General features: G+C 48.3%; 3 protein-coding genes across 3 annotated transcripts; 1 reads left to right on the forward strand and 2 right to left on the reverse strand.

Moving 5' to 3' along the window:
• Positions 1 to 102: 102 nt before the first annotated feature.
• Positions 103 to 1,075, reverse strand: FOXG_11199 (uncharacterized protein; the record flags this gene model as incomplete). Its single annotated transcript, XM_018390737.1, has 2 exons — positions 103 to 943; positions 1,005 to 1,075. 2 exons carry the CDS (start codon positions 1,073 to 1,075, stop codon positions 319 to 321), a joined length of 696 nt encoding a protein of 231 aa, XP_018249261.1. The 3' UTR covers positions 103 to 318.
• Positions 1,076 to 1,590: 515 nt separating this feature from the next.
• FOXG_11200 (uncharacterized protein) lies at positions 1,591 to 3,683 on the reverse strand. The gene is made up of 4 exons (XM_018390738.1): positions 3,280 to 3,683; positions 3,147 to 3,223; positions 1,969 to 3,080; positions 1,591 to 1,913 (listed from the first exon to the last, which is right to left on the reverse strand). Exons 1-4 carry the CDS (start codon positions 3,392 to 3,394, stop codon positions 1,808 to 1,810), a joined length of 1,410 nt encoding a protein of 469 aa, XP_018249262.1. The 5' UTR covers positions 3,395 to 3,683; the 3' UTR covers positions 1,591 to 1,807.
• Positions 3,684 to 3,884: 201 nt separating this feature from the next.
• Positions 3,885 to 9,810, forward strand: FOXG_11201 (uncharacterized protein). The gene is made up of 2 exons (XM_018390739.1): positions 3,885 to 7,198; positions 7,246 to 9,810. Exons 1-2 carry the CDS (start codon positions 4,187 to 4,189, stop codon positions 9,553 to 9,555), a joined length of 5,322 nt encoding a protein of 1,773 aa, XP_018249263.1. The 5' UTR covers positions 3,885 to 4,186; the 3' UTR covers positions 9,556 to 9,810.
• The last annotated feature ends 2,723 nt before the right edge of the window (positions 9,811 to 12,533 follow it).

Consider the following 12,533-nt stretch of genomic DNA (forward strand, 5'->3'; position numbering starts at 1 on the left):
GCCGCTGTATTTTTATGTATCCTCCAAAGGGAGAGGGCCTAGTGACGATAAAAGAGCACCAGAGTTTCACTCTCATATGCTAAAAGGCTTTGATAACGCTGCCTCGAAGTAACAATCGAGATAATTCCATCTAGATACTGCTCCCATTCGTTCACTTTGAATCCCGCGGTTCACTTCCCACAGAGCAACTGTCGCCAGACTTTTCCTTGATAGATGCCTCTAGCAGTTATCCCATGAAAATAGCCCAGAGAATTGATTCATTCCCTAAAAGTTCCCATTGCTGTCAAATAGTTCAAGGCTCATACCATCATAATTCCCTTAGTTCTCCTTCTCAAAATCCTTGATGAGCTTGTCGCATTTGCCCAGGTTCTTCTTAGGCTCCCAAGTGTTCTCCTTGTTGCCAAAACCCTTCCACTTGACCTGGTAGTAGAGTACCTTGGAATCAGCATCAACCTGCGAATCAATGATTTTCTCAACCTCCCATTCGGTAGTAGAATCGCCACGTGTAGCCTTCTTTCTGACAGGAGGACGTCCGGGGCTTCTCTTCGGCACTGCTTCAGTTTTGGTCACTCTGATCTTGGCTGGAGGACGGCCACGACCTCTCTTTCCAGCAACGGGCTTCCCCTTCTCCAAGCCAGAAGTATTCTCATCCTGAAGGCTAGAAGTGGATGCGACACGCTTAGAACGACGAGGTGGGACTGAACTGTTCACTTGCGAGCGACGCTGGCGCTTGGCTGGAGGGGCTACCTTTGCATCTGCGGCTTCTTCATCGCTCTCATCTACCGGAGAGAGAGCGCGCTTCTCAGGCTTAGAGTCCTGTTCAGTTTTCGAAGAATCGAATTCCTCTTCGCAACTCTCATAGTCTACAAGGTCAGAAACAATTTTTGGTGGGAGCTCTTCTTCTTCTTCATCATCATCGACCCCCTCAATACTAGAACGAGGCCTAAGATTCTCATATAAGCATGTCAAGTTGATAGAACGAAATAGGGTGCTCAAGAACTTACCCGTTGTGCTCCTCCAAAGGCGACTTATCGCATGCATAGAAGACAGTGGGCACAGATTTGGGAGGGGGCATCTTGTTGGAGAGTGAAAGAGAAGTGAAAGGATTTGTCGTTGCGACGATCAGGTCTTCTCTAGAATTCAGGTCCTTGTGTGAGTTTGCTCGTTGTAGGAAAATCGTGTTGCGGATGGTGTTGCGCGACTCTGACCTGAGCCTTTCATTAAATCGTCAAATGTTTAAAATAAGGGTGAGATAAGATTTACCTGTGCTCGTAAATATAGCACCTGACTGACTTGCACGGTGCAAAAAAAAAAGGTGAAGAGCGGATTCTTGAGAAAAGAAAATAAACCAATAACCCGAGGCGTTGGCAGTGGTGGCAGCTGCTAAGAGCCGAAGCGGTAGAGGATGTGCGATATGGAAGATCGTAGGTAGGGGAAGGGTGTTTGAAGGTGGGAGAGATAATGTAGGTACTTCTTCTGGGTTGTTGAACGAGTTAATTTGGAAAACGGGAGCGTCTGTGGAGGACTTGTTAATATTGGATGCAAGTCAGTGATCAGTGAATATACTACATTGGAGAAGGAACAATGACTACCTTATCAACCACTTCGTTAAATACGTTAGTCATACTCTCTGTTACAATACAACTGATCGTTTGTTAATGAAGACCACTACACTAATGTATGTATCTACGCTTTCTTTTGTTCCCGCCAATCTGCAAGGTTCCGCTTGACATGAGATCACAGCCGAATGACCAAAGCGCCAGACTTCAACATGCTAATAATGAGAGGCGAAAGCGACTGGAATTTACTACTCAATCTCTTCCACCTCATCATCCTTGAGTTCTCTGTAACGACCCTCCCTCACGGCGGCCTCCACCGGGTTCTGAACGTCAATGATGCCTGTCTTTTTCAATCTGAATGCCTGTTAGCTCTGTGCAACAAGTGAGTAAATAGAAAGTGTGATCTTACCGTTCAAACAATACAAAGAGCCTTTCAGCCTCTCGTTCCTTCTCCTCCTCCGTCATCTCAGGCTCGTCAACTGGCTTCTCAGCATCGACAAATTGGCCAGTGATGGGGTTGACTGGCTTCTGCGCCTTAGCCGCATCGGCGCCGTGAGCCTCTGCGACGGAAGCTGGAATAGGGATGTTGTTTTGGAAAAGAAAGCCAGATGCAAAGCCGTAGCCAACGTTCTCGACAAATTTAGAGGCATCCTTATCAGACAGCTCGAAGAGCACATGCTGGATCAGGTTGCGCAGCGACGGGGCCATGGGGTTGTTGCTGTTTTGGAGTAATTTGGCCGGTAAGCTGTGTCCTTTGCCCAGAACATCCTTTCTCTCTTCCTCTGTCGGCAAGAGCTTTTCGCGAATGAAGGCCTTGCTAGATTCAGGCGCATGCTCGTATATCGATCTTACGAGACCAAGGACTGGCACAACCGAAGGATCCTTCTGCTCGTCGGGAATGGTTCGAATGGCGACATCTAGGATGTCAATCACCCTAGATACTACCCTCTCGGGATCGCTCTTGGGGTGAAGAACCTCCTGGCTCTCTGGGGTACTTAGGTCAAGATTGAGGAAACCGTTGATGATGAATCCGACTGGAGGGTCAAGCGGCTTCGTTTGGGAAACATCAGCCTTGAACAGTACAGCTATTAAATGAGGGACTGCAGGATTGAATAACGAGGCTTTCTCTTTACACCAGTGTGTAACGTTGAACAAGAGCTTTACGGTTTCGGTGAGCGCCATGTCTTGCATGGGGTCAGTCTTGGCCTTGGTATCCATTTCCTTTGCATGCTTTGCTAGGTTGTTGATAATGCGATCGGCCAGTTTCTCGTTATCAAGGAGCTCCTTCAGGTCGATCTTTGTTTCATATGTAGTAAGGAATAAGATACGAGAGTTGAGAAATTCATCATCATAATTCCCAGTGTCTAGTTCTTTGATGGCTTTGGGAGCAAAACCCTTGTCGACAAACATATGCCGCGTAGGAGGGACGAGGAGCATCAAATTAGCTATAACCTTCAATGCAGCCCGGGCTGATTTGGTAGATGGTTTATCATAGGCATGGCGGAGGAGCATAGTGAAGCCCTGACAACAGTTAGCAATACTTCAAGACCATTCAGCCCTCATTACGAGAACGGGGGGTGCACTGACTGCTTCCGAGTAGAGAGGCTCGGCATTCCTAGGGTCTCGACTGTATAATTTAAGCTGTTCTAGAGCTGTGACGCGGTCTGTCTATAGTATTAGGAAATGATGTATTAATATCCTTTTCAGTCAGGAGACTCACCGTCTGGAAGAAACTGATCTTCTTGGAGATCTGCGGTGAGGGCTTCGACCAGTTCCGTGACATTTTTGAGCTTCTGAGCCCCTGTGGGTATGCCAAAAGGTTCCTGAGCGGCCATGATGATTCGAGGATGAGTGGAGAGGGGGATGTTGATGGTAGGTGTGATGGTTTAAGATGAGCGGGGAGAAGATGATAGAAACTGGACATCAGCCACTAACAAAACGTGTTATTGCATTTTAAGACGGAGTACTATAGGTAATTTTGGGAAATTTGACATGTATTCAGAGTGAAACAGGACATCATGTTCGCTCTCTCACTTCTACTTATGTAACTTTTGAACTTTATTAATGAGAAGGCCAATATTGAGGTGAGGTCCAAGCCGTAGCTCTCTCTCGACCTGTTCTGGCATGTGCTTCACTGACACAACAGGGTCCAATGTAGGTACCTAGAACTTTATCGATAGCGCCTCCAGCTGATCTGTAGTGGGAACACGTAAAGTTTCGCTTACCTCAGCCATGAAAGGCACCTTAGGCGACAGACAGGGGCCGATTCTGGGGCGTCAGACGCGCACGGTCCCTGAATCTTTAATTGATTCGCGGTTGCTCATCTAAAAATCGCGTTCGCTTCGCGCGTTGGCCCGGAGAATTGCAGCGCGGATCGGTCAAGCATTTACTTACGGATACTCCAGGCTCAGGTAGTTACTCAAAAGTCCTCAACGCTACGCAATATCACCAGCTCTAACTTACACCGACTCATTCGTTCTCTTTGTGATTATATACAAATGGTTGCAATTTTTTAGTCGCAGCAAAATTCACTGTTCCAATCTTAATCTCCTTAATATTCGCATGCGTTTTTAGTGGTTTCTCGGCCAATTCACTGCTGTCTAGATCGCCAACGCTGCCTGGCAGCCATGGCATCTTCAGCCAAGGCCACCACCCTCGACGAACTTTCTCCTCGACCGCCAACACCTCCTCGAGAATCTTTCCCAGATAAAATAGCTCCTATGAAGGCTTCAGTCGGTCGTCCCATCGACCCAAGACTGAGTCTCCAGACACCACCAGGCGCTAATACACCATCGTCGAACGGGGCAACCAACACCAATTCAAGCTCGAGGCGGATAAGGAAGAAGGTTGAATGGTCAAGCCATACAGAATATCGAGAAGCGTCTAAGTTCTTCAGGTCGTCACCGATTACGACACCCTCTGCTTCGTCGAGGCCCGTTAAGGGTATCCTCAAGCCGTCACCGTCTCCCAACCCTCTTGCTTCACCTCTTAATGGCCATCCCAGCGGCCTATCAAGCCAGATTAGTATCGCCGAAATGTTGGACTCGACAATAAAACAGCTCGCTGGTTCCGACCGGGACTCGCGACTCGATGCATATATGATGCTCTCTCGTGCTCTTAAGGCTTCCAACAACCTACCGGACCGGGTTGCCCTACAAGACAAGATGAGCCTATTCATGTCCTTTATCGAACGCGATGTCAAATCCAAAAGGGACGAAGGGTCTCCCGACTCTTCTCTTATATTCCAAGCCCTCAGTCTTCTAACGACTTTTTTGCATTTTCCAGCCATTGCTTCTTCTCTCACATCCGACTTCGGCGTCTTCATAATCGACCACTGCATTCGATGCTTCTCCGACCCAGCACTCTCGAAAGACCTGGCACGTCACCTTATGCAGGTCGTTGCTTTCCAGTCCTTCTCCTCAAAAGTCATGTCTTCGGATCGAGTCGGTCGGTTAGTCACATCGTTGCACAACATCGAGGATCATTTGACTGGCAAAAGTATCATCATGGGCCGTATCCAGATTTACAAGCGTCTTGTGAAGCAATCTCGAAACCATATGGCTGTCCACACGGCCTGGTTAGAGGATTTGTTCAACGATATGCTCACCCCGATTCGAGACATTCGAGCGCAAGCAATTCTCTTAGGCACGGAAGCTGGCTTTGCGCTACGAAATGAGAAGCCTGTGATGCGCAAGGTGACTGAGATTCTGCAATCAACGGCGGACAAACAAATCTACATACAGTATTACATCCAGCGACTCGACACCATGCTCAAAGAGAAGCAACTTTTGTCGACTGTTCCACAGATTTGGGGTGCCGTGACCCTTTTCCTGCAGTGCCCTCTCAGCCGATGGCAACACTTTGCTCCATGGTTCAAGATTGCGCAGGACTCGTTCAACTGTACCGATTTGCAGACCAAGCAGGAAGCCAACTACGCCTGGAATCGCTATGTCTATCTTTCAATCACCAGCAACAAATTGCCCCCCAAGTCTCTGGGTATAATGGCACAGCCCCTGGCGAGCCAACTCCGGCGCAAATTCAATTCGAAACAGCCAGAGGAAGCCATGAAGCTTCGCAGAACAGTGATGGGTGGTATTTGCAACCTGTGTTACTATGCCTTCCGACCTAGTCAAGATGTCACATGGATCGACGCTGCCTGGGATTCTATCCTTGCACCTATTACGCAACAACTAGTTCATGTCGATGCGCAACTCGAGTTATCTGCTGATTCTGTAACGCAAGCGACCCGAATTGTGACCGGACTCCTCGACGTTTCGACTCCAAGAAGCTGGAAAGACGAAAGGATCAGGGATGTTGCTCCTATAAGCCCTGAGGAGCTGCCTTCAATCGACTCAAGATGGGCTCGCCGGAATTCTGAGAAGATCTTTGGCCTTGTTGGGCCAATTCTGGAGAAGAAATTCAACGATTTGGCTAATACCGAAAGTTTAGCCTATAGACTATGGCAAGCTTTCGTTGGTTCTATTGCTGTCGCCTCGGCAAAGGATATCAAGGTGACCGACGAGACAGCGAGATTCATCGCTCAAGCTTTTGATTTGTTGTCCAAGATGTGGTCAACTGGAGTGCCCGAAGGGTTTGAGTCTGTTGGCACAAAATATTTGTCGAGTGTCAGGCATTATGTCGATGTTCTTGTCCGCAACCTTGGCCTGCTCCCCTTCACCGAGAAGAAGCTATCCATGTCTCTTGCTAATACCTTTGAGCCTGCTTCAACTCCTAGCCGGATTGATCGAACTGACAAGTCAAATGGCACTGTTCAGACGCCGCTTTATCACCTATTTTCTATACTTTGTTCCAAACCACCAGGATTGGCTGACGATGAAGATCTCGCTGAGTGCTTTTTAGCTATCTTTGATCCATTCTTCCAAGGCAAATCTTCAAGAGCTCGAGTTGAGCTGTCTAGAGAGATGCTCCGACTCTTGCCGCGAGACGCTCTTTCACCATACGGTCCATGGGTTCTCGCTGCTCAGAACATCCGTACCCTGCTGGATCAAAACCCATCGCCATCCGGCTCGCTACCACCCAGCAGCGAGAGATTACTTGGACCCGAATACCGGGAGATAGTATCGCTTCTCGAACGAGGACTTGTTTCGCACCCCACGCTCCCTGAAGAACAGTGGTTCTCTCTTTTCGACTTGTTATCCGACCACATCGCTCAGGAGTCTGGAGATGCAGGTCGAGCTCTTGGTCTTGTAGAGCCTCTCGCCAAGATTGTTACGGACAACTTCTTCGAGGATTCTGAAAGATCAAACCAGATGGCGCTGGCGGTAGCGATTGCGCTATTCAAGATTGCCAAACTACCCCGAGATCGTCAGGCTGTCGAGGCTGCTCGGCGACGACTTTGGGGTGCACCTCCCACGTCATCACGATCCTCCTCATTTGATCCGTTCCAGTATCTTTACCAGCTTCAAGGCCAGAGTATGAAATACTTCTACGAAAATGAAGCCGAATGCAATGATCAAAAGATGGTGGCCTATTTTGAGAGCGTTAACGCTTTTCTTGTTGGATCCTTCTCGCAAAATGGCATCAAAACCCTTCCCAAGTTACAAACAGGACTCGTTCCATGGATTCAGGATGAAAAGGCGCATAAGATATTGCGCAGTGATTCTCCTGTCTCTGGATCTGTAAGTCAGTCCGACGTTATACTCTTCTACATGCTAATTATCTCTAGGTGCGGACTCTGTGGGACAACATTTGTGGCCAGTTATTGACATTCGGTCGATTGGAGGACAAGGTCCTCAACACAGTCGAGCCTCTTGTCGCTGCAGGTTTTAGAAGTAGACATCGTCACATCGTAAACAAGATGGCAGAGACGTGGAACGCTCTAGTAAAGGATGAAGAGAGTTTGGACTGCTCTGAAAGCCTCAAGTCGATTATAGCTTCCTTACGGCCAAGAGTTGATGTCTCGTTCCCTGGCATGGAACATTCCAGTGGCGAGTTCGGAGCCCAAGCACAAACCTTTGTCGATACGCAGGAAGATTTGAGCTTCGTCGCCCTATCATCTGCCAAGTCATCGGGGCAAGGCGTTGAGCAAGCAGCCTCACCTGCACCATCCATATCGAAGATGAGTCTTAGGGGTGCGACGACTAGAAAGCGCCGCAGAGATGCCACCCCTGAATCTACAAAGACAAAACCGGCTAAGCGAACAGCTACACCCCGTCTTCGCCACGACAACTCTCAAATCCAATTTGCTCCAATTGTCTCATCACCGTTGGTCGAGGAGTCTCAACATCTCACTGAAAGGCAGAGGGAGGTCCGTGAACGACAAGAAGAAAATGCCGGCCTGTATCCCGGTCTCCGATCGAGCCCACGGACTCGAGCACAAGCTGCGATCGAGGAGAGCTCCAAGGATGCTGAGATACAAAAATCCAGCAGACTCGAAACTACTCCTGAACGCGCAGCTTCCTACGATGAGTTCATCAATCTGACACCCACTCCCCGACGTGGCCAAGCTCTTCATCTTGAGGGCTTGAACGACCCACCTTCATCACCACCAGACCCGAGACGCAACCCTCTGTTGTCTGAAATACAAACTCGATCAAAGGCTAGAGACTCGATCGTTAACTGGCAGTTTTCTTCACCACCAGGTTCGCCCTCCATCAGTCAACAGACCGACGAAGACCAAGCTGAGGTGGAGACTCCCTCTGCTCAGAACAAGGCCTCTGGTAAGAACACACGGGCTAAGCGACGCAGGAGGAGGGCAGAATCATCAAAGAAGGAGGAAGTCATTCCTTCAAGTCTTGGTAGTCAGGAGGTGGTGACCGAAGACGCGGAGGCACTGCCAGATGCACCACCTAGCCAAGATGTGGAAGAGATTAAAGAGGAACATATCGAACCGCCTGCCCTCAGCCAACTGGACAGCCCTCAACGAACCGCTCCGCCTCCAGCACAGGTTCTGGAAACACCAAAATCCGCAGACGACGAATTTGTGGACGCCAGGAGCAGCCCTGCAAAGGCTGTTGACGATCAGGCTGTTGAAAGTGGCCCTAAGGTGGCTAACAGCCAGAATCAAGACTCATCTTTCGCACTCAGTGAAGGTGATGAAAGCAGTCTCATGAGATTTGTGGTGGAACTTGAATCTAGAAGGTGCCATCTTCCATTCGACAAGTACAACTCAGTTTCTGTTTCTCCCGAGAAGAAAAAGAACGACGCATCTCCTGAAAAGTGTATAGAGGTCCAGGGAGACACCTCTGTCGAGAAAGAACAGAATAACACGAAAGAGCCTTCACCATCTAGTGTTGTTCCCTCTACGCCTGTTGAAGCAAGCCAAGAGAAGAATGAAAGCCAAAATACAAACCAAACTGGCAGCAAGAGGAAGAGAAAGCGAAGCGCCGTGTATGCCGAGACACGCCGCAAAAAGAGACGGTCGGCCGACCCATCAGGACCGGAACAGGTTGAAGATAGCCAGTCAACGTCTCAAGAAACGGCCTCACCTATTCCAACCGTGCGACGGTCATCCAGACGAAATGCTGGACAAAAGGGCAAGGAGCTACGAAACCGAGAAGTCCAGGCGTCGCCTACCACAAGGTCAACACGCTCATCTTCTCAAGCGCCTCAGACAACCTCAAAGTCGACCGATGTACGTGATGACGGGGACACGGATGAAGAACTCATGTCACAACTGGTGACAGAGTCCTATGCAGCCTCGCAAAGCCAGGAACCTGAGCTTCAGGTGCCCGATGAAGTCATTGAAGACTCTATGGAAGTTATACCAATTGACAGCGAATCAGGGGAAGAGGCCCAGGAGGATCAGCCACAAGCAGAAGAGGAGGACCAGGACGAAGTTGCCGAACCAAAAGATGAAGATGAAGAAGAAACGCCAGTGCCACACAAAACAAGGTCGATCATGGACACTCTTCGTGGTGGTTTACAGCAATTGCAGACGGCAGCACTCAGTCGTGATGAGGTTTACCAGCTAGAAGACATGCTTATGGATATGAAGAGGGAGCTCTTCGAAGCAGAACGACGAGGAAGACATTGATTAAGAAATGAATTTAAGACGGGAAGCATTGTCATCGGCGCGTAAGGGGTTTTTATTCTTGGGAACTGCTTATAATACAATACCTCCATGTACAGAGTTACCTGATTAGCCTGTCACTTATCTCATTAAAAGCATTGCATGGACACCTGTAAATTTACATATTCTGTAGAAAAGAAACAATCAAACAAATGACGAGACGAATATGCCATGTTGATACATCCCGAGTAGCAGTTCTCCAGCTGGTAGATGCTCCAGTTGCTGCAAGTGAGATCTAGATACCAAAAGTAGCAATCAATCCGAGTTACGAGTCAGGAACAGACGTTCCGTGTGTATGTATTCATCATTATCCATGAGAATAATACGGGGAAGCATAATGTGAAAATGTGGAGGATCGTCAGAGGTCATCTTTGAGAGTACCTTCGGATGTTCCTAAACGGGTAAGCCGACAAAGAGAGCTGCGGTGTGCCACGGGGAAGAGGGTCGATTATCGATCAAGGTTTTGGATCTTGGTGTAACAGAAGGACCTTATAATTGATACTGTGTGAAATTGAGGTTCTAGAAAGGGCAAATCGTAGTGATACGCCGTTCTCGGTAATCGACTTGTATGATGATGCTTCAGCACAGTACTGTACCATTTCTACGGGCAGCTGAGTATGGACTCACTTGGAAACACCCATTATGAACATCTTGAGATTTGGCCGTTTTGCTGCTGCCTGGCATGATTCAGCTCTGATGACGAACCAGGGTCATGGGTTTACAAGCTGCTCTCCATTCTGTTCTTGACAGCAAGGAAAAATTGCTGGCGCGATCCCTACGTCAGGCAGATTCCCATGGCGGGGAACTAACACGGTAATGATGTGCACGTCTGTCCCGTTGGTGACATGGGTAGTTGCAGGTTTAATACCATTGATGTCTCTCACTGAATGATTTGATCAGAGTTTTTCTCGCACGAGGGCATCGTGGTTCGACATGCAGGGACTTTAGAGGCAATGAGTTGAGAGTTGAGATTCAAGCATTTACTCAAAATGGAATGGCGTAGAATGGTGTAAGTGGTGATGGCTCACAACGCTGTTGCACAAGAGTCGAGTAACAGCCACGAACCTTGGCGAGGCGAAAACGCTATCCACCTGAAAGGGAAATTGGAATGGAAATTATTCATGTCCAAGATTTTGTAGACGAAAGCTCCATCGGCAAACGGTATATATGCGTCCAAGCTTGTGTAGATGTCAACCCAATGGGCTGACAGCCATAAGACGGTTCAATCTATACCCTTATAAAGGCCATAGTATAGGGTTAGGCTATGCTGGGTAAGATAGTGCCGTCCGCTTATCCTTTTGTTTACTTCGCTGTCTTGAAGTCAATTTGGATGAGGTTGAAGAAGATTACCGAAAGGAGTCAAGTGGCTCATGAAAATGTCCGACCAAGTAGCCAATGAACAACATGGAACAACATATCATAGAATTAGATTGCATTGTAAGGAAACCGAGACCTTGGTCCGTTTCAGTTTGAAGACTCTATGATGAATCGGTTCCCTTCCGAAGAACCCTCAATGGCTGGTGTATGAGGTCTGGCATCCGGCAGTTGCATCGATTGATGGTGTAGCGTCCTGTTGAACCTGACCAGTTCGGGAATTTCATGGCGATGCCCTTGTTGAGGCTGAATGTTCTTAACCATTGTAGGCAATCCGAGAACTACAGACACTTGTCTTGAATAGAGAGGATGTATCTCATCTCATCTAAGCAGCCATCACGATGCTTTGGCTTTATTCGGCCCGCCGAGTTGAGAATGACGTCAACTGCTAACAATCAGGGGTTCTGGGGTTTAGCAATTCCGCGCTTTATAGCCGTTGTCATCCATAAAAGGGAATTGAAAGCGGAGGGTCGGGCAGAGACGGTGGAGAGGGTCTTTTGTTACGGTCAGCGAGACCTTTTCTTTGCGTTTGTCTATTGGAACTGATTGGGCGGTTGATGTCTACAGCGGGTTCGCGATGGAGTCAGTGGACTGCAGGTTGAATCTTGGCGTGAACGTGACAAGGACTGAAGCGCGGTAAATGGCACGTTTCTGACTGTTCGATTCCGTTCTTGACGGCCAATATGACAAAAGTGTACTGTGCTGTATTGTGTAGTCGCAGTCTCGTTGATCAAGAGTGATGGTGGTTTTGCAGACCCCATTTACATATAATCATTCCTTTCAGTTGGAGTTGTTATTGTAGACTGAGAATCATAAACAAAGCTGAGTTAGGTGAAGCAGAGCCTCATTACTGGGCGATGCTAGTATTACACCAAGACATTGGCAAGAAGGATGCCATTTCGACGGTTCCTTCCTTGCCCAGAATCCAATATCACATCACGTGTAGAAACCACAACCTCTCTCCTCCATTTTATCTCGATTCTCCATCCACCTAGGTACCCGAATTTCAGACTTCATCCGCGGTAACGAAAACCTGTGAAATCCTCTCACTTGTTGAAGGGCCTTGGCTGCTTCACTTACCCACTCTCATTTGATATCGGTCAAGATCTCTTGAGGGCCCAATCACGATTCAAAGTTCCCTCGCAAACCGACTATCATGGCTCAAGCCAACATTGAAGTTCGGTTTCGAGGAAACATTGCAAACATGCTCATGCCTCAGGAAACTTTAAAAAGTAACCTATGGCTAATACAGCAGAAAATACGACAACAATGAGACCATCAGAAGCCTACAAAACACTGACGCCTTGAGTGCCCCGATTTTCATATCCCCGAAGGACCCTCAGTCGAGGGACCTACTATGACGTCGTATTCCCCACGCTCCAGCCTTCTGAAAGTTCCCCATGTTTACTTCCCCAACTCGCCCGATTTCTGCGGAGGCGAGAGGTAAACTTTTGGGCCTTCTCCACGAGTTTATGCTTCCAGGGTGGCATTATAGACGAGGACATGATATCGCCTCTCCAAATAGCAGTCAAGCACTGAACAAAAGCAGCGAATTATACCTGGTACAC

This window comes from Fusarium oxysporum, chromosome 1 (assembly GCF_000149955.1).
Source record: "Fusarium oxysporum f. sp. lycopersici 4287 chromosome 1, whole genome shotgun sequence".
Classification (NCBI taxonomy): domain Eukaryota; kingdom Fungi; phylum Ascomycota; class Sordariomycetes; order Hypocreales; family Nectriaceae; genus Fusarium; species Fusarium oxysporum.